Source organism: Falco rusticolus, chromosome 1 (assembly GCF_015220075.1).
Source record: "Falco rusticolus isolate bFalRus1 chromosome 1, bFalRus1.pri, whole genome shotgun sequence".
In the NCBI taxonomy this organism is placed as follows: domain Eukaryota; kingdom Metazoa; phylum Chordata; class Aves; order Falconiformes; family Falconidae; genus Falco; species Falco rusticolus.
The window spans coordinates 19,324,592-19,349,446 of record NC_051187.1 but is presented as its reverse complement, the minus strand read 5'-3'; the positions used below and the strand labels follow the sequence as shown (position 1 = coordinate 19,349,446).

The 24,855-nt window shown below is 47.4% G+C and overlaps 1 protein-coding gene and 1 long non-coding RNA gene across 2 annotated transcripts; one reads left to right on the top strand and one right to left on the bottom strand.

Moving 5' to 3' along the window:
* Positions 1-1,717: 1,717 nt before the first annotated feature.
* Positions 1,718-18,825, bottom strand: NUFIP2 (nuclear FMR1 interacting protein 2). The gene is given in 5 exon segments (XM_037373343.1): positions 1,718-4,885; positions 5,487-5,519; positions 13,836-15,545; positions 18,631-18,744; positions 18,747-18,825. Coding segments are annotated over 5 exon segments (1,974 nt in total). The 5' UTR covers positions 18,811-18,825; the 3' UTR covers positions 1,718-4,832.
* Positions 18,672-24,273, top strand: LOC119141259. The gene is made up of 2 exons (XR_005101882.1): positions 18,672-18,730; positions 19,830-24,273. It is a non-coding gene; the product is annotated as an uncharacterized LOC119141259 (long non-coding RNA).
* The last annotated feature ends 582 nt before the right edge of the window (positions 24,274-24,855 follow it).

Sequence of the window (24,855 nt, the reverse complement as noted above, 5' to 3'; positions counted from 1 at the left end):
CTGCTCCTTCGCACCAGCCCAGGTTCTTGCTTCTCAACTGCTGGCACAAGGGCTTCTTTGCATGGAAAAAATGCTCCTGCAGTGACCAAGGCTAGAATTACTCCATCTTCTTCGGCTACTCTACCACGCTAGTGGCTCCTCCAGCCCCAGCCCTCCTCCTGCCTTACGCACCGGTGTGAAAATGTGTAGCAGCTTTAAATGAGGTGTAGCCTTGTTCTCTCCCCTCCCAACCTCGACCATCTCCCCTGTAAACAGCCTCTGTAAGAAAAACAAATCACTATGGACGTACATACAGAAAAATCTTCTAGGGACGAGACTCCTGAAAACTTCGGACACCATAGCAATTTACTGAAAATGCTGAACAAAGAGCAAAAACTGAACGCACAGAAAAACTACCAGCAGTTCCAAAACACTGTGAATGCCATCGCTCCCAGATGTCCCTGAGGTCACCCACCGGCCACTTCTGGAAAGGATGCTATCGTGCTACGGCAACACTGTTGAAGAGCACTAATTACACACGCAACTGAGAGGACAACTTCCACCTCTTTTTTTTCCATTTTCTTTCTCCTAGCAGGAAGTGATTTTCCTTTCGATTTAGCTAGGCGATTCACCCCGCCAGCCGCTCCCAGCTGCCGAATAGCTGGCATACTCGCAGCCTGATGAGAATTGGCCTTTCTTTCCCCCCACGTTTCAAAGAAGTTCACAGCAGCTACGGAAGGCAAACAGTGGGATTTACAGTTAGAAAGGGCGATGGTTTGAAGTGGGTTAGCGACAGAATCCACGCCCTGGAGCTACCCACGTTGTTAAAGAGACTTCCAACAACTAAACAGACAACTGAGGTGGGTTTAAACCAAACACAAACGCCAACCAAACCTTGAAAGCCATCGTGTTGCCAACCCACCAGACAGGTGGAGTGGGAGGAAGCAGAGAGGCCGAAGGTCCCCAAACCACCGTCACTGAGATGGGAGCACGGAGCAACTTTTACATCATCTCTTGGAGTGGATGGCACACTCCCTGATCCACTAAAGAGAAAGCAGATCCTGTGCTGGATCTGGCCGGTGGTACGCACTCCGGCCATGTTACACCAGACCCTGTACAAGAGACACCGACAGGACCCGCCGGCAGAGGAGCAGCAGTGGGGAAAGACCAGAGAAGAAAGGAGACAGCCCCTGCCCGTGCAGAAATCCTTACTCCAATAAACAGCCTGGCAAGAGAACCGGAGGAAAGGGACTCATCGGACCCACAACGGGAACAGAAATGGGAGAGAAGCCTTAACCTGAATTAATATCTTCATAGCTAATAAAAAAATAGGTCGTGATCTTACCCTTGGTGCCACTTTCCAATACTACATGTATTTAAGGGTTTTTGTTTTAAAACTTACTCAGTGTAATGAAAACAATGGCACAAATAAATACACGCTCACTCTCCTTACGCAAATAAGATGCTCGCACACGCACCGCCAGTTCCTCACCCCCTCGCACGCAGACACCCTTGGGTGCAGACCCGGGAGAAAAGGCTGCTGCACCCCTTCCCGGGCTGTATTTGGTTTATGCTACAGTACTAATACTCTGAGTCAAACAAAAACAAAACATGAGACTTATCAGTAACACCTTAGAATTATTTAAATGTGCTAAATTAGTCACAGCTCAATTTCAGGTTTTTTTTTTTCTCTTTTTTTTTTTTTTAGAAGTTTACACAAAAATAATCAGAAAACAGATTAAATCTTAAGATATTTTTAATAAGTGCTCAGTAAAGAATTGTGTGAGGACTTCGGGAGGACTGCAGACAGCAACAGGGTGAGTTACACGACAGCACGAGGAAGTTTCTTCCACGGTCCTGCCTGGCTCTAGGCAATAGTCTATCCCAGAAATGCCAGCAAGCCAGAGCTACAGGAGCTCAGAGGGGATTTCCTAACTGCTTAGTGCTGAGCACACACGGTGGAGCTCATGGAGACAGACAGACATTTGAACAGAGGATGGGCAGAAATACAGCAGAGAAGCTGCAGAGGGTGTTTGGATGGGTCCCGCCAGCACGGGCCAGGCACAGCCAGGCAAAGCAGCAGGGACAAACACTGGGGGGAAAAAAAACCCAACCCAACCCATCGCCTGAACCGTGTTTCTTTCAGCACTTCTTTCGCTATTTAGAAGACAGATTGGACTAGGCCAAGAGGAGCATCCTCAAATATTCAGCAAGACTTGGATCTTTCTAACGCGCAGGGTCAGATTCAGCACAGGTTATGCTGCTCAGCTTCCGCATCGCCGCGCCTGACAGCACATCTGGGGGCAGAGGTACCAGGACAGCACAGACCCCAGGTACGCAAAACATGGTTTGGTTTTTTTTTTTTTTTTTCTTTTTTTTTCTTTTTTGTATTTTTTTTTTTTTTTTTTTTTTTAATGGAACCCAGCCCTTAAGGCGACAAGTGACTACACAAGGCAAATAAATACACAGCAGAGCCTTAAAGCCAGTAAAAACAAACTGGAAACTTTGCTATTAGCCTTCAACTTTTTGGAAATAATAACAAAACCCCCCAAAAAAGCACATTTCTTCCACCTTAATTTTCCCCGTCCCACTGTCCAGTTTGTTCAACACTTTAAAGCTCAGGAACGCCCCAGCTCTTCCACAGCAGAGCCAGAGGTGATTCCAACTTTTGGCAAGCAGTTGGGAGACTCAACAGAATTAAAAATAGGAACGTCAGAGGACTAGATGTCGGACACATCTGTAACATGTTATACATCTGAAGTTACACACACCTGTAAAGGTGGTACAGTTTATAGGTGAAACAGAACTATTTGTGACTGGCCAACCACACATTTCTGAACCTGGACTGATACAATACATGATTTACTATATAGTATTACACTACAGTATTATACTATATAGTATTTTATACATAAAATGGAGTAGGCAATCCATAGTCAAACTTCTAAAACTAAGCGTGACAGAAAGCTAGCAATCTTACAAAAGGTACAGAATTAAGTTTCATTGTCCCACCCTGAACTTAAGTGTCTCATTTAGGAACAATCTCATTAAAAGAATAAAAAAATTAAAAAATGCATGCTACATACTCCTAGTTAACAAAAAAAAAAAAAGAAAGAAAGAAAGAAAAGTGGATAAATCTAAGCACAAGGGGTAGGCAACAGTTTTGGGCTTATCTGCTTCCTGTAATGCCCCATAGGGTCCAGTCTAATTTTAGGACACACCAACCACTGCTGACCTTGATACCCAGACATACCTGAACCAGTATTTGGCCACAAACACCCACAATGAGCATTGGGCATGTCAGGAAACCCATTTTTGCTTTATTCGTTGCTCACTCTTGCACTGGACCCTGTGAACTTTCTAACTTTTATAAAAACCCAGAAAAACTACCCAACCCCAAGACGATTTGGACACGCTACACAAGCTGCAATGGGACAGAGCGGGTTACACAGCTGGAGCCTGCAGTCTGCTCAGCCTTCTCTACCACTGCTAGCAAGCTTTCCTTTCCTTGGGATTTTTTTTTTTAATTTTTAAATTATTATTTTCATTCCTAAGTCCTCCATTTTTGTAATAAAATATATTTTTATTAAGAGATAGTTAGAAGCAGAGCCCGGAAATACACAGAGTGCATTAAAATATAAAAGAGCATTTCCAACGGGCAGGTGCGGGAAGCCCAGCCATTGGCGTTCTATGGACAAATTGAAAAGGATTCAAATTCCCATTTTTTCTTTTTTTTTTTTTCTTTTTTTAAATTTTTTTTCTTCTTTTTTTTTTTAAGAGAAAAAAATAATTCAAGAAGGGTGGAGAATTAGCAGAACTCAATTCCTCTTCAGTTTTCCAATGAAAATGGGAAAAAAATCCGGCACATTTAGTGTTAGGAGACAGACAGAGCAAATATGAAGCACCTACAGTTGAAAGCAGAAGTTGTTTTGCCTTTTTTTTTTTTTTTTCCCCTCCCAGTAATGCAATGGCATTAAACTGTGGGAACAGTGTTTTTTTTGTTGTTGATTATTTTCCATATTAAATGCCTAAACAGATTGCTTATTTTTGCATGTTGTCTCTTAAAACAAAATAACTCTTCAGTTGCAATAGTCCAATGTGTAACCGGAGCCAGGTCAACTGTGTGACTTCACCATGCATCCTAGAACTGCAGTATAACCATCTTTCCCCCAGAAGAACGATGCTTTAAGACAATATCCCCAGCATAGGATTGCTGCTTTACTCCTGACAAAACATGCGGATTATACTTCTCTGGAAAAAAAATAAAAGAAACTCTGCAAACTTCAAGGCGTTTCTCCAGCATTCAATGGAAAACAAAACAGAGAAAAAAAAAAACCCAACAAATAGGGGGCGGGTGGAAGGGAAAGGGGAGATGAAGGATAGTGAATCATCCTGATTTCCCTGTGATTAGTGTGTCACTACAGTCACAGAACAAGAAACAGAAACCTTGTCAAGTGGAAATGCCTCTCCAGTGGGTTGCTGCTGCCCATGTAGATGACAGCAGGAACTTTAGAACCGGGCTTGTAAATCGAGTCTGTATTCGTTAATCACTTGCATTCACTCTTTAAACAAAAACAAAACGAAAAAAACGACAAAATCTATTCAGTACCGGAGATTTAATCATCACGTGTGTAGTCTCGTTGAAATAAATTTTCCAGATTCCTTAAGAAGTCTAATTACTTCAGTTGCCATTTTAAATAACTATATATATATTTGTATATATTATCCTGTGATTCTAGTTATGGTTCCTCTGCTGCACTGAAGATTTAGAAGGAGCATAAAAGCCTTTTGTCCCCCATGAACAGCACAAATGCTGCAGAAAGGTTATAACAGGCAGTCTCGTCTTGCTACCTTCATTGATCCGGGCGATCCATGGCTTCATCATAAGTGATTATCCTTTTGGGATCTGGAAAGAAAGCAAAATCCTAAGTTTTCGACAAGCTGCCTTCAGGACCCGTGGCTGAAGACATTCCCAAGAGATCTGAGAAGTAATTAGCCGTCACCAGACTTTTCCTTAGGACCCCAGCGATACCACCTCCTGCAGATGCACTCGGGAGCCTGGCCAACTCCAGCAGAGCAGGATCAGTGCTTTGCAACCCCGGGCAGCAGCACCCGAGTCTCAAAGCACCACTCTTCCCACAAGCTAACACAGAACGCCTTCACAGGTGACGTGTGAGATACACCAGAATTTAAAAGTTTTTCTTGGGTGTGACACTCAACACCAGAAATAGAAAGCCATTTTGTATACACACAGGGAAGACTCATTCAATCTAGCTTGACACTGTTTTTATTGCTCTTTAGAGACTCTGCTTCTCTCTGAACACCCCACCCATTAAGGTAAAGCTTACTGTCCTGTATTTTAGCAATCCAAAACCCAGGTAAAGTCAGACTACAAACAGCAGGCACTGAAGAACTAAACACAGGCACTCCCAGACACCAAAATAATCCACACCCATCGCCCATCTCAACCAAGCAATTTGGTTTTATTATTCTTTCAACATCCTTACCTTGCTTCTGCAAATTCCAAACAGATTTCCATTTCTGTGGAAGCAAAATGAGAAGGACCATTGTTATTATGCAGATTGATGCTGCTATCAGAGACAACTCCCAATATGCTTTTAACTTTCCGAGTGTGGCATGACGCTGCTGCAGTTGTGCTGAGGCTTTCAGACAAAGCCAACCCCATCCAGCCCAGCAGCGCAGCCCCAACCCAGCCCACCAAGACTGCACGAATTTGATGTGAGGGATCCAGCAACAAAAGGCAGAGATATGGCTGTAACGTGGTCTTAAGGGTCAGAGGGCCAAACTGAGCATCAGAAATATCATGGCCATCTCTCCTCTCCTACAAATCACAATCTTAACTTCAGGCTTTAGTAGTCTGACTCCAATGCTGCTTCGCACATTACAGCCTCAACATGTAGCCTGGAGAGATGATTTTTTACGAGTTGATGTTTAACGCGTGTGAAATCAGAACTGCTGGACAAAGTGAGTTTCTCATGGTTCACAGCATGCATCTGCTGAAACACACCATGCAAAGATTACTCTGCTACCATCACCGCTAAACTGCTGCCAAGTGTCATCGAGAACAAGGTGCGACGCTCGAGATACCCAGCTGCCTGCCTGGCTTGCAGTTCTTCCCCAATTTACCTCCACAACACACTTGTGGGCTAAAGACAAACAAACGCTCCCCAGTTCTGGCTGAAAGAGCATTATGCTTTTGTTTACCTAAGAAATAACAGCGAAGTCAAATGCTCTTTTCATTCACATCCAGAAACAGAAGGCTCTTCCCTTTAAAACACCTCCCCAGTTAAGTCACATCTTCAGAGACCTATGCAAAATAACTACATTTAACCACTGTCAAGTTGGAATTTTTTACAAAGACACTAACTGTACCCTGTGACCAAGTTAAAGAGACGAACTTGCAGAAAAGGAGCACTTAGTAGGAACACAACCTGCAAGAACAATCTTTAAAGTCTCCCTTCTGCCAGAAAGGAGGGTGACAAGACCTTGGTAGGGCTAGGACGGAGAACGGAACACATTATTAAGCTACATGGTACGTGCAGTAAAGCACAAAACAAGGCAATAAGTAAACGAACCAGCATGGGAAAGGAAGAAGAAGAAACGCTACAGAACTCGTGGCCTCAGCATGATGTGTGCCAAGCGTCACCTCGATCAATCGCCTGCATGTTCACGTCCCTTCTCCAACCCTTCATCTGTCCTTTGTCTGCCACAATCTCAAGCTCCCTGGGGCAGGAAATTGCATGCAAATAAATATTGCCAACCCTCTCTGCACAATTAAGTCTTTTGTAAGGAAGGCCCTGAAAATTTTACGAGGTCTGTTATTTTTGCATCACGATAACAGCAGCAATACTCTGCACTTTCATCAGGGAAACCCTAAGTGCTTTGGCAACAGTAACCAGCCTGTAAAACCCCCAGGGATATAAGCAACCTAGCAAGGGACCACCTCCCTCATCCGTCAGATGCCGATTCCCCAGAAGTAAAACGAACCAGCTACTAAAATTACCTCCAGCAGAGCTAATTTTCCATTCAATGAAGTCAGATGCATAATTTCCTAACAGTTAAAGAACATCATCTATTTTAACAGTTTTCCCCAAAGGCAGGGGACAGAAAGCTACTCTCAGGTTGTTGGTTCCTCCACACGAGAGCAACATTTGAGCATCAAATACAAGGTAGAGGCCAAAGCGCTGCCTGCTACTGTATCTCCATGCAAAAGACCATGCTTTCTTTTGTGCTTCTATTTGGTCCTAACTTCACTGGACACTACAAGAACGTGAACTGTTTGTGTTAAGAGGAACCTGACAACAAGGCAGACAGTGAGATACTATCCAAACCACACCAAAAAACCTTGGAAGTTGTCAAAATTCTGTTTTTAAAAACCTAACAAACCAATACCCAAACTCCGTAACCTTTTTGGGCTTCATCCTCCTCCTTTGGAAGACAACGTAGAAGAGAGGGTGGTATAAAGTGTCCTGTAAATCCCAAGCACCTGGATGCGTTAGCTGGCAGATGCTCAGTCTGACAAAGCTACAAAACCAAGGCCATCAGCAAACTGGATGTGCTATCGACTGTTCCTGTTTATCGTCTGCCATCAGAACAAGTGCAAGGACCTCCCCTGTACCTGACCAGCAGCACTGCACACGGATCCAGGAGAGCATGGGTTAAGCACATTACCCAACTGAAACAACTTCACAGAGGGGAAGGAAAAAAAAAAAAATGTCTTGGGCTAACTGCAATACAAATTAGGAAAAAAAAAAAGGTTTCCTTCAAACTTCAGATGGAATTTTATGATTATTTTCCTTTACTTGGTAATACATTAGAGGAAGTTTTCCTCCTGGTTCTGGATTGGTTACAGGCTGTGGTCACCTACAACTGTCACAAGGTGCTATGACAAGTGCCATGACCACTGTCGCAGTAGTTGGATGGACCTCAGTGACTGACGCGGTGGACAGGCAGCTCAGCAGAGCCACCGCTGCGCAGCACCCGGCTCCAGCTAACCAGAGCATTAAGCACAGGGACGCAGGGTGGAGGACAAGGCACCCACCATGAGCCGGTCATGTTAGAGGCCCCACGCCTGCTTCCAGCCCTCCTTCCTTGGGTCAAGCTCTTTTCTCGAGCCCGCTTTCTCGGAAATAAAGCTTCCAGGGAGAGTCTGCGCAGGACTCCCTACTATCGCCCACCCCTGGATGGGAAAAGGGGCACCCTCACCACGAGCGTGGGGCCAGCTCTCCGACACTGGCCCAAATCCTAGTACTGCCGCTTTCCAAAGCGGAAGGTGATCAATATGACCAACAGACAGGGGCCACCATTCCCAAAACAGGGCACGTGGCCGGGGAAATGGCATGCTTTCTTCTCAGCGGACTCCAACCCAGCTAGACGAAATGCCATCAGCAAACCCTGCACAACCCCGTGTCAATGCCAGCACTGCTCCGAGCCAGGGGCAGAATTAGGTCACCTCCCGTGCCCCTTCCAACCTCACGCTTCCCAGGATCTTTTACATTAGCCGGCCCTCTCCACAGCCCTCTGGCTCACGGTTGGTGAGGAAACTTGGCAGACAGCCCCAGCCACATCCACCTCAAGAGCTCCAGGGGGAGAACCATTTTTCCTGGGGACTATCACCCAAACAAAGGGTTGGTGAAGGAAGGCTTTGATGTTAGGAACAGACCCCAGCACGCTGGTGAATTGCGCCGAGATTCCGCATAGTCAATAAACTTTATAGCAGGACGGTACACGATGTTGGAGGGGAAAGAAGTCTTTCTGTGATCACTTGTTAAGACAGGCACTTTACACACACTTTCCTTCCTAGAAAGGCTGCCCCTGCAAACAGAAGTGTCGGCACAACACCACGGTACTAGTTCTCGGTTCTCATAAATGTAACAATATAAACTGGCAATTGTCCCTAAAACGAAGCGCTAAAAAAGTAACAAAGAGGGACCTTCCTCATCTGATTTTCCATCTGCAGGACACAATGATTAAGGTAAAGGACTGCCCCAGAAACGAAGCAAAGACTAAAAATTCAATGCTGTGGAGATCATTGCTGTACCAAATACACTGTACTCATCCTGACAACTGGCAAAAAGCACAGACTTGAAGGAGATTTATATCAGCCTTTTCCCCACAGCTCAGGCCCCACAAGGCCCTAAGCAACAGTCTGAGATCTAACCCCTTCCCAACAGGGGGATGGGAAACCAAGGCGCCTTTTTTTTTTTTTTTTTCCCTCTCTTCTCCTGATGTAAAGGATGAAAATTGCTGAATTCACAGCTCTGCTATTTCTTCTGACCCAGTTCACCATTCCGTCAAATGCCACTCCCGGCTGGCCCACGCTGACTTGCTCTATTTTCCATGCTGCTCTTCTGCTTCTTCCACGAGCAGAGATGCTGGTGCAACCGAGATGCTGTAGAAGGAACAAAGCAGAGACACAGGCAGAAACTCGGGGGCAAGACAGAAAGAGGGAAACCCTGCAGTTTCTTCTCCTCCACCTATATGCTCTTTGCTGTTGTGCAGCTGAACTGGAGACCTCGATTATTCACTTTTTAGCAAAGGACAAGCAAACTACTGGCTTCCCATCACAAAGCTTGCCATACAGGGCCTGGCAGCAGCCAGCCCGGCCTGGAAGACTGCAACTGCCCCAACACTGCAAAATTCTGCAAAGTGCTGACAATTATTTTGATATAAAACATTTCATGAGGGAACTGGGATCTTCAGCCTGGAGAAAAGGAGGCTCAGGGGGACCTCCTCACTCTCTATAACTACCTGAAAGGGGGCTGTAGTGAGGCGGGGGTCGGTGTCTTTTTCCAAATAAGAAGCTATAGGAAAAGAGGAAACAGCTTCAAGTTGTGCCAGTGGAAGTTTAGATTGGATATTAGGAAAAATTTCTTCACTGAAAGCAGTTGTCAAGCACTGGAAAAGGCTGCCTGAGGAGGTGGTGGTGGAGTCACCATTCTGGGAGGTATTTAAAAAGCTGTGCAGATGTGGTGGTTAGGGACACGCATCAGTGGTGGGCTTGGCCATGCTGGAGTTAATGGTTGGACTTGATCTCAAAGGTCTTTTCCAACCTAAGCAATTCTATGATCCAGCTGTCTTTAAAAGGAGGACATAAAGCAGTAAGAAAATACTGATTTCAACAGAAGGAAAGATGAGATACCCCCAGCCTCCTCTCCCGAAGGACCAAAAGATCTGCAGGGACCAGTTTTACCTCAAATGGATGAGGACTTTGGCAATGCCACACTGAGGCACAGGTTCAGTTCTAACCTAGATAGGGACAATGTTCCCAAGCAAGAGCATCACTCCTTCATGGTCCATCCAGTCTCCCAGACTAAGCTGCCGTCGCTGTCTCCAGCCACACATGCAGTAGGCCCACCAGTGCTCAACTAAATCAGATCTACCTTGCTAAATCAGGTATGTCACCCGTGTGTGTTAAGGCACCATCACAAACACCGAGTGGCATGCACTGTCAGCGAAGGCTGCCACATTGAAGAATCGTGTTTTACAGTCAAGCAGATCAGGTGATCAAAGGAGACTTTCTGCCTTTTAAAAAGGAAAACAAAAAGGCAAGGCATGGGCAGAGGCACAGAGGAAACAAGCATGAAATGCATTAGAGAGAACAGGAGGGCACCTCAGCCTTGCCAGCACATTCCCAGTGCCCTGACTTCTGGGGAAAAAGCTATCTGGGCACACTCAGACAAGCACAGCTTCCTCCACGAGGCCCTCGCTCTGCTCTGCAGCCACCCAGCCTTACACCTCAGCACAGCCTTGTCAGCAGCCACTGTGCTGTGATGGTTCCAACAGGATTACCGCACCAGAGCCTGCCTGCCCTGTGTGTTACCTCCTCCATCTATCCTTTCCCAGGGAAGCTGTGAAGCAATTACAATCTGTAATGCCCCTTGCAGTCACTGGGCAAACAGCGCACAGGCAAGCCTGGTTTACTGGAACAAAGCTACCGAGTAAGCTGGAGGCTTTCCCATAGCCTATTTACAATCCAAGATGAGGATGCACATAATCTGATCACAGCTGCAGACACAAACAGTGCAAAACCAAAAAGCTTGTGACAGACAGGTCGAAGCACTCCAACCACTCATGCTAGAGCCCACTTCTCACTGCGACATCCAGGGATTCATCCTTGCACCATGAGCTGCTTGCACTCAACTACTACTGCACAGGATAGGAACACACCAGGACCCCAACAGTGCTCCATGCTCACCCCTGTCCTTGCCCCGCAAACCGTTTTTCTTTGTGGTCCATAACCCCAGAGGCAGGGCAGATTGGAAGATCAAACTATCGAGACTTTGCTCAAAAGCAAACAGATCAATCTGAAGAGGGAGAAGTTCACCCTCCTTTTGAAATCAAAACGAAACAACCTGAGAATCCAACTGCCTGGGACACCCTGACAGCGGCCCAGGCAAACCCACAGGCTCAGCAGGGAAGAAGGGAAGGCGGCTTGTGGAAAATAAGCAAGTGAAATTGTTCCTTTCCGATTGCAGAGGAATTGGTTGGCTAGGAGTAGGACCTCAGGAAAACAGCCCAAGATAAACGGAGAGAATGGTGTGGGAATTAACCACCGCACCGCTGTCTTGCAAACACACCCTGGCAGCTCCGTTTCCGAGCCATTTTGTAGGACACTGTGGCACAGGAGATCACCCGCAGGGTCTGGCTGCAGGATCACGGCCATGAAGAGGGGCAGGCACAGGGCAGAAGGTGGCACCATTCCTTCCAAAACCCCTTAACCCAACTCATCGCAACAGACTGACACAGACAGAAAAGCAACACCCAATATTATCACAGAAGATGTACTAAGACCTGGACTGATCTGCTTTGTAAATCAGCAATAGCATCTGAAGACTAAGTAGGAGAAAGACATGCTGAAGCTGCTTGGAGCACCCTTATCACTGCATTAATGACAACACACCGATCAGAAACATCCATCATGTTTTACCCCAAGTAACACTTTGAAGCTGGCACAGATACAGCCCAAAAAAAATGGGCACAGAGGAGCATGGGGCAGGAACTGCTTCCCCAGGGCATCACAAGGGTGCTTGCTCTGCATGCTCAAAGCAAGAGCAAATGAGCAGAAAACGGTATTTTAAGGAGTGCTTTAGGTGTCTGTTCTTGCCATTGAATGGCATTAACCCCTGTGTTTAGACAACTAAACACAGCCAGACTCTGAAGTTAACACCTCCTTAAGAGGACATGGGAAGGGAGTGTTCTTTATTTTCCTGTTGTTACTATTGTTTTACTCTGGTCTGTCTTTCACACAGCTAGTGAGAAAGAGCGTGCTGATGAGTCTTGCTGTGGCTGTACAGAGTTGCTTTTCTGCAAGCAAGTTCAGGCTGACAAAACCAAAGAGACCAGAACTGCAAACTTAAGAAAGGACTGCCTAGGACTTCCCTTCTACACCATGCTATGCCTTCTGGTACCCCATTTTCTGATGGGAAACTGGGATTGAGAGGCTGCAGGCAGACACAAGAAATGAGAACTGAAAGCTCTTTTTAATACTGGGATAGACTGGATGGAAGGTAGAAGAGCCAGGTAAAATCAATTGATGAACGCTGTTCTCGAGAACACTAGAGCTTAAAACGTAACATTGTGAGAGAGGTGACCTGGAAGAAAATACCTGGAGTTATTATTTTTAAATGACTGGCCTTACTATACTAAAGGATGGCATCTAAGTTTCTGTATGCTATACACAAGAGTTTGTGAACAGCTAATTTAAGAACTTGTGGTGGCTCAAACCACAGCAATGCCAACCACTCTGCAGAGGGGAGCAAAGACATTATCCACATATGTATGTGGAATAGTAAACAAGAAATGGATGATTACATTTTCCCTTCAGGGTAGGGGGATGCCAGTGAGAGGGAAGGTGTGCGGACACACACCAATAAAGAAGGAACTGCCCCTGCGTTCGTCAACGGTAGGTAAGTAACCGTGCCAAAAGGGAACACGCAACCAGGCTCCTGTTCACACTGAGCCAGGACCAAAAGCCAAGAACTGCTGCAAGACCTCAGAGCTTCTGGAGCTGAGGCTAAAGTGTAAGCAAGCCATCCCACAGGCCTCCCTCTCTTCATTCCCAGTTACAGTGTCGTATCATGTCTGAGTCATTTCAGTCTCAAAAAATCAGGAAAAAAAACGGAGCTGGACTACAAAGGACTCCATGAAGCAATAAAATCACCTGAAAGATTTGGCCTACAAAGGCAATGAGAGAATTCAATCTGCAGCTTACAGAAGAGTTGATAAGCAAAGACTTGTCTTGCTGTTGCCCATCATACTCAGTAAGGGCAGGGGAAAAGCATGTATGTGTGGTTTGCTTAAAAAACTAAGATAAATCACACCATGAAAAGCTGTAGGAATAATTTTTTTCCTCCTTCAAAGTCATGATTTCAGGCCCTGATCTGCCCAAGGGAAAAGCTGCAACACTTTGGTGGCAGAGGTGTGAGTACAGACCATGAAGCCTTTTCAGGGACAGAATATCACCTGGTAAAGCTGGAACAGAGCAGATGAACCTACACATTTAAATCTGAGAAGCCTAGAAGGACCTGCTCATTCCATAGGAATTAAAATGTAAAACACACCAGTTAAGTATCATCCCTATCAACATCACTTACGCTTGTCCACAGGAATAGGGAAACAAATACCTCTTGACATTAATTAAACAACCTTTTGAATAACTTTCCCAAACCATTATTGCCATTAGAGATATGCAAGCAAGGAGCTTATTTTTAAAACACCCCGAATCGCTGTAAGGAATATATCATGTTAGAATATTTCACTTAAAAAACAGTAAAATAAAAAAAATAAAAAAAAAAGAGAAGAGACTGCCCTTAGGCAGCAAGTTAAGCCATTACCTTTAGTGTGATATATAATAGCAGCCCTCAGGTCAAAAGAACCCCAGCTATCTTTCCTTTCTAGGCCTCTCTGGTACCTCTGTTCTTTGGCGGAGGCTAGCAAATTGTTCGTAGGAGAGGCCAGAGGATTCTCTATTTCATAGTCTTTTGAAAGAAACACTAAAGCACCTTGGCTACTGGTGTCTGCCTTTTGTAGGTCACCTGTGTGATGCGACTCCAAAGCTAAGACACCACCCTCAACAGCAGTCCCAGGCTTAAGAATAGCACTAAGAATTTGAGGGCTAGTCCGTTTATCCAGCTCATAAGCCTTAGGAAACACAGGTTGTTCAGTTCCTGAGGGAATGATTTCAGCACACTGTGAAACCAAAGTGGCAGGATATTCCCCTTGAAATGTCACTTCCGTTAACTGATTATCCGCAGATTTCCCCACAACAGTTTCGGGTCCAGCGCTGGGCTCGTTTATGAAAGACAAGCCCCACTGATTCTGGAAGATATCTCCCAGGTTCTGCTGATTCGTCTGCGATGGGAAATCAACTTGCGCTGTACCCACAAGCACAGTTTGCATATTTGAAGGGTAGATAAAAAGGCTAGATTTCTTTTGTTCGAGGGCTGTTGAAGTTGTACTCATGTCCTGGGGTACTGACTCAGAGGAGGCTGATGGTACAGTACTAGCAGCAGTTGAGAGCAGTGGCTGGGTCCCTGGAGCATACACACTTCCATCAGTCCCTGCTAGAATTGGCCCATTCGAGAAGCTCGCAGAAGTAACAGATTTCATAGCAGACATGGGGACTTGGGATAGTCGACTTGATGTTTGGGCCTGAGTTTCCCCGGCAGATGACGAAGATGACGAAGACGACGTGGATGGGGTTTGAGCTGCTTTGTTGAGGTTTTCTTTAACTTTACTTGCATAACTTATTTTGGGAACAATTTTAGCACTGCTATTGTCCACTGGAAAAACTGGGGGTGGTTTAAATAAGGTCCATGAATCCTCTTTAGATGTAGCCGATGATGCGTGCTTGCCTTTGGGCCGGTCATCAAACTTCTTGCTGCTAATCCCAGGTTTGGCATCAGAGTTTTTTCGCTGTACATCCCCAAGCCCAGGCTTTCCCCGGCCTGCTCCACCAGTCCCAGCCTCGTATTTCCAGACAGGCTTAGTATTTTCAATTCGGTTCCCTTTTTGTTCACTATAATCAGGTTTGAAACTCTCAAGTTCCTGTTTTAAGGTTGGTGCAGTGACCTCCTGTTGCATTATTTTGTCCTGTACTAGATTCAAGTTCTCACAACCCTTGGCACTGTTGCGCCTGCCTTTCCGTTTTTTAGGCGTAGTATATCCACTCTCGGAGCCGCTACCATCATTATCGGCCCCTTTGCCTACGTAGCCATTTGTGATATAGCTAGAATTACTGGTGACCACACCGTTTGGGATAGACACTCCCTCTGGCTTGTCTGAGGACTGGCTTTCTCTAAGTTTATTTTCATAGGACTTCTCATTCTTTTTGTCCATGCTATTTTTCTGAATGAAGTTCTTGGTTTTGATTCCAGCTTTCCCCAAAGCACTGGCCTTCACAGTCTGCTTTGGGGTCACGTTAGTGTCTACAAGCTGCTGGCTGCCATTGGGTACCCTGGATCCTGGGGTGGCGGTTTCATCAGAGCACAGGCCCTTTAATGATGCTTCTCTTTCTCCTGCATTACCATTTAGCTCTCCGTAGCCTAGAAGAAAGCCAAAACCAACAAAAGGCAAGAGTTAGAATGTGAAATGCTAAACTTCCGATTGCAGAAAGCTGTAATCAGCCCTAACATGTCCAGTTTCCTCAAGCAGACATTTTAAAATAGGAAAACATCTAGTCTCTGATGTACAAAAGCATATGCTTATTTGCTGGAAAGCACAGCAAGAAAAGCAGACAGTCAGGATAACAAAACAAAGCAAAAGAATATACAGATATTACGTGAAGAAAATATACTGCACTGAAGATCACTGGCAAGCTGAAGAGCTATTTCATCAGCTACTATTTCCAGGTCACATAGAGGAAAAAAAAAATTAATTCCCAGGATGCTTCAAGACAGAGGGATCTGCTGCCTTTGCTACAGGATTTGTTGAGGTTCAGAATCTATACTGTGAACAAGGGCCAACTCCTATCATCTCCATCAAGCTCCCAGACCTGAAACACCAGCACCCCTTCTCCCCACCCCCTCCCAAACGTCATCTCTAGTAAAGTCTAGTAAAAGGGGGGGAAAAAAAGGAAAAAAAAAGCAGCTTTCCAAAAGGACATGGGTAAGTACAGCTGGAAGGTGGAGGGAAGGTAGGGTGACCGCATCTCCTCACTTCATTTTTAGACAGAAACCAACACTGCCCTACATGTGCTCTTTAGCATTGAGAAGGTGATAAAACTGAGAAGAAACCCTTCCACCACTACCAGCAACAAGTTTCCTACCCACTGAGAAATTCTGGTATTTCAGAGTCCCTGGGAGACCTGCTACTAGCTTAACACCCAAGAAATAACATACTTGCTGAGGGCTCCAACTCATCAAACCGTGAGATTATGCTGTACACTCAGCTTTCCTTTTTGCTTCTTAAGTTCATTTCTAGGCCTTACGGTTCTGGAGTGAATCTTGAGAGTGCAATTCAAGTGGAGCTGGAAGCCCATGATAGTCCAGACTGAATCAACTCACCTTCCTTTTTTAAAAATTTTTCTTTTTTAAAAATCTCTGGCCAGAGACCTATTGCTTTCGAGGACCTGGCTACAATGCCCAAGAGAAGCCTCACTGAGAAATGGGAAGAGCACATTGTAACCCAAGCTCAACACAAATACATTCCAGCGGTGGACCGAGCAGAGGGACTCCCTCCTACTGCACCCGCTCCTCCTGGAACAGCGCTATCCTCCTCGCTCCTCCTCTGGACTCATCCGTCCTCCTTCCCGAGGGTGGAAAGCCTTACATCTCCCACAACAACTGACCACCTAGGCTTCATCTGCAGCCGTGACGGCGTGCAGTCAGCACAGCGCACGGAGTCCCCCAAGAACAAGAGCAGGCAAAGCTCCAGCTTGAAAAAGAACGTTTTTGTTGTTGCCGATGTTGTTAAAATTAACTGCTATACTAAAAATCATTGTTATCCTCATATCCTGGAGCCTCAGATGTCTGGCAGATGTAACTGCTCAAGTTCTGTGCAAGTCGGGAACACAAGAATCCTTGTAGGAACCTTTACAGAAATTCCACAACTGAGTTTGCTGAGAGGGATCAAAAAGGATTTTACTACAAGCAAGTATCTGTAACCACCACAACTTCCACTATAACTTTCAAATATGCTGCTAAGAGTATTAACCATCAATACTTCATCTCAGAGAAAAGCAACAGGATGGGATTCCCAGCTGAGTCAAGGACTAAAAATCAAGTATTTCAGAATAACGTGCAGAGGAAGCCTTCTAAAAAGCAATGCATTATAGCTGACCTTGTATGACTCAAGACTTCTGACACTACTCGTTAATGAAACAAAACAATAAGAGTGGTCATAAGACCAATGCAGATGAGGAGCAAAAGAATAAAATGAAGAACAAAATCCATTTCAGTAAGTCAGTGTGTCAGCAGTTTCTAGTTCCAATTTTCAAGTATTCACAACTCAGCTGCCAGAGTTTTCTCCAAATCAACATTGGCACAGCTAGCTCTGGCCTGGACACCGAGGTGCAGCAACCGGAATTGAGGAAGAAGAAAAAAAATTAAAATAAACATCAAAACAACAGGTGAAGAGTATTTAGCAACCCCCAAATGGTTTCATATCTGGCAAGGGGAGGGGGTGTCAGAGTAAGCACATATTAAAAACCCTGGGCACACTGCGTACAGCAAAATGACTGACTCAACTTATTTTGTGCTCGGGAACTTATTTTAGCATGTGCCTACCCAGGGCGCTCGCTGCCCGCTGCGGAGGTGAGCCGCCATGGCCAGCCCCCGGAGCCAGCTCCGGTGCCAGCTCCCTGCCCCTCGCCCGCCCCATGATGTACACGGGCATTTTAAGGAAAAAAAAAAAAAAAATATATATTACACACATAAATATATATATATATATATAAGCTGCATAGTATTCCGGCTGCTCTTGCCACCACGCTCGCCCTCTGCGACCACACGAGCCCCCCGGCGGGGTCCTCCCAGCCACCGCGGAGCCCCCCGAAGCGAGGTGGGGGCCCGGCCCGCCCGGGAGCAGCCCCCCCGCCGCGGCCAGGGCTGCCCGGCCACCGCCTCTGCGGTGCTGCCGCCCGGCCAGCGCGCCGGTACGCCGCCGGCTCCGCCAGCCCCTGGGCCGGCCGGCCGGCCCGCCGAGACCGCCCCGCGCCCGCTCCTGCGCCCCCCCCGGCGCCGGGCGTTGGCCGCGCAGGGAGGAGGCGGCCGCAGCCCCCCGGGCAGCGCCGGGGCCCCGCCAGGCCGCGCCGCTCCTCGCTCCCCGCCGGCCGGGCCGGGCCGGGGCCCCTCCGCTTATCTGACTCATTGATTTTCACGCTCATCAATTTTTAAGCGGCGGGTCGCCCCCCGGCCGCCCCCTCCTCCCCACCCCGGCGCGGCGCGGCCCCGCCGGGGGGCAGCGCCCCTTGGGCCGCCCCACGTGCCCGGCGGGCGGCGGCGGTGCCGGCGGGCCCCGCGGCTCCCGCAACCGCGCCGGCCCCAACATGGCGGACAAGGAAGCGGCCCCAGCGCGGCGGAGAGAAGCTTCCAGCCGGGCCGGGGGAGGAGGCGGCGGCGGCGGCGGAGGAGGAGGGCCCCGCCGCCGCCCCGCGAAGGTCACAGGCCCCGGCCCGCCGCCCGCCCCGACCTGCTCTCCGCTTCGGCGCCTCCTGGTGCTGCGGGCCGCCGTGCTTGTGCTCGTGTCGGAGCGGCGGCTTGGGCTGGGCTCGGCCGTCGGGCGGCGGCAGGTAGGCGCTCTGCGGTGGTGGTGGTGGTGGCCGTAGTAGTAGTAATGGTGGTGGTGGTGGTGATGGGGCTGCTCCTCCATGGGGGGCGGCTGGCGGGGCCGGGCCGGGCTGGGCGCTCGCTGCTGGGCCGTGCGGCTCCGGCGCTGGGACGCGGCTGGCGCGGGGGAGGCGGCGGACTGGCAGCGCCCGCCCTGCAATCAGCGAGCCGCGCCGCCGCGCCCGCCCCCCGCCCCGCCCCGGCCGCCCGGCGGAGAGGCGAGGCGAGGCGGTGCGGAGAGAGCTGGCCCGGCCATCGCGGCGCAGCCCGGGCGGGCCCCGCCTGGCCGCCCCGCTCCGCGGGGGGCAGCGGGCAGGTGAGGCCGCGCTGCCGGCGACGGGGCCGCCGGAGGGCGGGGGTGGCTTCGCCCCGCTCCCCGTGCAAACGCGGCCGAGGCGGAAAACGGGGCCGCGCCGGAGCCGCCGTCTTGCCCTGCTCTTGCCGCTGAGTCAGGCCTCGGAGCCTGGCGGGCGGCCCCGCGCCGCCGCCGCCACACGAATGGGGTGTTCCATTGCCCCGCTCCGCGGCCTCGCCTCCCGCGGGGCAGCGGCGTGTGTCCCAGCGGGGCTTCGCTGCGGGGACACCCGGGCGGGGGCGGCCCGGGCTGCAGCAAAGCCCCGTTTGACCGTCAGCGAGCGGAGGACCCACGCCCCGCAGCCGGGCGGGGTGGAGGGGATAGGGGGGCGGCGCAGGGCCGTGGCGGAGGGGCTGCGGCCAGGGCCGCGGAGCAGGCACACCGCCAGCTGCCGGGCTGCCAGCCGCAGTCCCGGAGAACCGGGGAGCAGCGGCAGCGCCCTCGGGAAGGCGGCGGGACGAGCTGCTCCGGGGCTCCCCCCGCAGACCGCCCGGCGGCGGCGCAGCCCGGGGCGCACGGCGGCCCCCCCCGGCCCAGCCCGCTGCCACCTCTGGAGGGGGAAAAGTGGGTTCCAACTACCACTCCTGGCCTCTTCTGAGGGAGGCGCTGGAGATTGGGACCGATGCGTAATAAAAAAATATCACAGTCAGGTTGTTGGGAAGACTGAGAGTGGGAGACAACTTGAAACTTGTCAAAATCTGTAACAGATTGGATACCGTTCCAGGCCCCCGGTAATCCTCACCGCAGCGTGTTCGGAGGGGTGTCCCGCAGCTAAATGGCCTGAACTGCCTCTGCTTCCAGTGGGCTCCACCGCCAAAAGACCAGCTGGACCTTCCCCTCTGACAGCCTCCCCACTGCCGCCCTCACTACCGAGGTGAAGGCACAGACCCCAGGGGTCTCCATGGACACCCCAGCAGCAGCGGGACAAAGGGGGTTGGTTTGCATGCAGAGCAGTGAGGAACCCAGTGTAATTAGGGGGGTAGGAAAAGGGCAGATAGAGGGATGGAGAGACACAGGATTGACACATACAGGCTGGAGTCAGAGGCAAGCCCTACTCTGTGCTATTCATTATTCTGGTGTGATTAATTACCTCCAAATACAGTGTGCACCACAGCAAAGGAGGAGGAAGAGCAACAAAAGAAAATGCGATCATGTAATTAAAGACTGTTAGAATTAACATACACAAAAAGAATAAACAGGCTGCACAGATGATCTTAAAAATAGTATTTCCTTGCTTCTCAGGGCTTGCACTTGCAGCTTTCATGCCCTGCAGCATTTTAATAAACAAAATTCATTAATAAAGTTCCTGTGTGCAGAAAGCCCTATGAGACTTTGGCTCTGTTCTGCTGGGCACTGTACAAAGGACAAAGCCCTTTCCCAGGGATTTTACAGTTCCCAAGTTTTATTTCAACAGAACACACCTGAAAGTTTATGCCTCAAGCACAGTTTGCTGCTCCACCCCTCTTTAATACATAGGAGGTAAAAATCATCCTGCCAGAAATGCCAACTTCTATGTTAACACTAAGGATTTTTTCAAGATTTGAGGTGCCTGAAACATCACAAGTTCCGTGCCAAACTGGCCCTGCAGTTTCCGTTTCTTTCAGCACAATGCAAAGCAATTTAAAATGCGGTGAAACAATTTAAGCAAGCAACTATGAACTCTGGGCTTTACCCATGCTCTCAGGAATAACGGTCCTTTCAAACGCTGACTCATAGAGTGACCTCACATTGCTTAGGAGACAAGTCTTAAAATGAGGAGTCAGGCTTTAATCATGGTTGACATTTTATTGGTGGCTTGGAAGAATTTATTTTTAATATAGGGAACTGGCTTAAAGACATAAACTTCAAAAGACTCTGAAGAAAGCAAACAGTTACGGACAAATCAGCTCTTCACACACATATACCAGACATCTAAATACAGAAGGCAGTGGGTTGTCTCTTTGTGTAAGACAAAGCAACTCTTTTGCTGCTTGGAAGTGTCACAATGTCACTGTATTATCAAAAGCCTGCAAAAACAGATTAAAAAAAAATCCTGAATAATAATAGAACCTGGGGCCCATCCCCTTCAGCAACACAGCCAGCATCCCACACTGTGAGGTGGCCAACTGCACACGTGTCTGCAAGCTGGGTCACCGCCCTGCCTAATGCAGATGAATTTTAGCGGTACTACAAGTTCCAGCATGCAGCGCTGTGGCCTGGTGTCTCCTACCTGCCATGCTGGGACATGTAGTCTTCAGAATCCACAGTCTCTATTAATCCCATCGTTAGCACAACGTTGCACCAGTTACACTGCATATTAATGTTTAACAGTTGCTCAGGATGCGTTCTCTGCGGAAAAGGGAGATTTCTGTGCCTCCTTATCCGCAGGAGTTTTCCTTCTTACTGCTCTTTGGCAAGCCAGCAGGGTCTCATGCAAAGGAAAGAGGTCATTTTCCTCGGAATTCCACACCCAGTGCCAAGTATTCCCACATCCAGGCACAAAATTGGGCACAGCCAGCATAATTTCTTACTCAGTAATTTATTCAAAGCTTTCTTTTATAAAAGCTTTGAAGTAGATGGCTTTTCAGAGAACCTGCCATTTAAAGCTGCAAAATGAAGGCAGCAAGGAATGAATCAACTGCTACAGAAATCATGAGAAAGTTTTCCTGGAGAGTCTTGACCCAAGATGAGTTTTGAGTTCATATGAAAATGCAGTTCAACTGAGAAGCTATTCTAGTGATTTTCTAAGAACAAATAATTTCCTTTCAAAGGCAACCCCTAAGACACTGTATTTAATTTCCATCGAGTATTTTCAGGTCAGTTAAAACTGAAACTATAAAATTAATCTGTGAAAAGTGCTGGCTTTGTAATATTTCTTGTGTCTGTCTGCTGTTTGAAACTCAGGATTAGGAAACATCAAAATTACCGTATTTAGAGATATTGGGAAAGGTTCTTATACGAAGTACGTGTGGCATTTATTTACATTTTTTGCCACAGTGTTTTCATTAATAGCAATGGTTCAGACTTGCAAATTTCTCTATATTCTAACACATCCAACCTAACAAAGCACTCAAGCAGATGTTTCGTTCCAAGAATGCTTATAACCATACTATTCAAAACCTTGCCACATTTGGCCCCTGAAATCTAACGTATTTCAGTACAATGCAGTCAGGATTTACCAGCTGATATTCATATGCGGGAGGAAGACTCAGATCTCAGAAGTAGTTTAGTCAAGACGGAGGACGGGGTGACAGTGCACCTTGCAGCCTTCTGCTTGTCCAGCAGTGCAGCTGTCCTCACAGAGCTCACAATACCAGCCTTCACAATTATGCTCAGGTAAGGTGGAGCCTCTCCTCAATTCCATTTTTGTACTCTGCTGTGTACATTATTTATAGGTACAAACCTGGTCTCTTGAAAGATTTCTCTCTCTCAAGACAGCTTAATAGTAGACTTTGGGTTAGAGGTCTTAAATACATTTTTTTTGGCTGCTTTTTAACACTGAACTAAACTGTAGGAATGGATAGTATGGATGCTTGTCTTTCCCATCCCTAACAATTTAAGCATTTCCACCTAACAGCACATGCTGAATTAAGGTGGGCTTTTTCCTGAAAACTTTACTTCCAAATGCCACAAGAACACTAAATTAATCCTTCATTCACTCTCCAGAAAATAAAGGCAGCCCAGCACCAAAAATAACCATAGGGCATAGTTTTGGGAGGCAGCAAAACTGACGTAATGGCTAGCTGCTCCCAAAAGGGAAGGTAATCTCTCCTCTGCCTGCCTGCCTCTGCCCTGCCCTCACAGCAGCACTGGTGCTTCTTTGAGCCCATTTGAGAAATTAAACTGACAGGCAGTTCTTCGATGAAAAAGGGCACATTTTTATTCTGGTTAAGCTTCCTGAACTGTTTCACAGAGGAGCTGGACAAGTATTAACACCCTTTAAGAAGGAGCTGTCACTGCAGCGCTTGCGACTCGCCTTCTACAGCCAACCCTGCTGCAGGGATGACCCCTTCTGGGAATCGAGCAGTGAGGACACAGCTGGGGTTGCAGCCACTTAAGCCATCTAATTTTATTTTGCTCATATTTGTGAGTCAATCCCCTCGAGTGTCCGAAGAGGGATAGTGTGACCACCCTTCAAAGTGTTCTGAGCAAGCTGTAACAGAATGGCTGTAACCAGTGGGACTTCTTTCTGGTGGCTACATCCATTGTTTAACAGGACTAGATCTGAGGAACGTTCCCTGTTGTAAACACATTGTTCACACAGGCATGGGTAACATCTGCTGCCTATATCTGCATGAAAAATTGTTTACTAGAGTGCAATCACATAAACTGGAGGCAGCTTCTTGGACACATAGTAGCAGCAGCACAGGAGGCGGGCTAGCAGGTTGGCTTCAGCCAAATCTCCCATCATTCCTCATCTGGGATTTCAAAGAATCTTGGCTCTGGGCTTTCAAACAGTTCTGGATCTCCTCCTGCTTCCTAGGATCATCACAACAACCACAGAGAAATCTGCACAAACACCTTCCAAGGTGCTCTTGCAAAAACTGCCCTGCTGTTACGATCTGACGCACAGGCAGCCCAGCCCGACTTACATGGGGGATTGTGTCAGTCACTGCTTGCAGCAGACTTTGACCTCTGGAAGACAAACGAGAAAAAGCTCAATCCACAAATCCCAAGCACTTTTTATCTTGTTATACAACACAACAGTCACAAGGTCGCTAGTCACTTACATTTTGTTCTCATGCCTTTTGGATACCAAGCAGCTATTTTGAAACGGGGATTTTTTAATTATTATTTTTAAAATATGCATGGGGCATGCCTGCATCTTGCATGCAGGGACTTCAATACTTGTGTTTGGACTCAGGGTCTCCAATGTTAACAATGCCCAGCACTGGCAGAATAATGAATCTGGAAGGGTTATTATTTGAGTTATTACTAAGATTGCTGTTTCATTATATGACACAAGGCAGTGGCAGTTAACTACAAGAATTAGGGATTGAGAAGAGTCCTTGTCCGAAGGAAAATTAAGACGACTGGGACCATTCACCTCTGAGGGAGTAAATCAAAGAGTCCACAGTGAAGGTATTACAGAACCCATAGCCTAGAGATAGGAGTTTGAGAACTTTTGTTCACCTTATCTCAAAACATAGGAACACAAGAACATGAAGGGGGGAAAAAAAAGTTAAATTGAAAGATAAGCAGCCACCTTTTAATGCTTTGCATATAATATATATGGCATTCACTGATATGCAACACTGTGAAGAGCAAAGTATTATTAGTATTCTCAAAGAATGGGCATAATTCAGCTAAAAGTAAATATTTGACATCTAAAATAAAGGTTTTGGAAGGATTATTATCTATCATCTTCAGGGCACAAGTGAGCTCCTACCTTTTAGGATTTGAGAGACTATTTCTGCTAGGTATCCAGCACCTAGAGAGCTCAAAGAGAAGTGGGAGGCAGCATTTACTCATAATAAAACCAGTAACTCACAAGAATTCATGAACTGAATATAAACAAGACCGTTGATGGCTCTAGGTAGACATGGAGGAAAGCACAAGGCACCAGAGACCAGTAATGGCCAGTGAGGCAAGCAGTGATCACCACACAGTAGATGCCAGTTAACATCTAGATTCCGCAGAGGGGTTCTTGCATCCTCAACTTAAAGGATCTAAGCTCCAATTTATAAAATTCAGGTATTTCAGTAGCTAAGCGACAACACTGCAGAATGCAGTCAAAGGCTAACTCTCACCTCA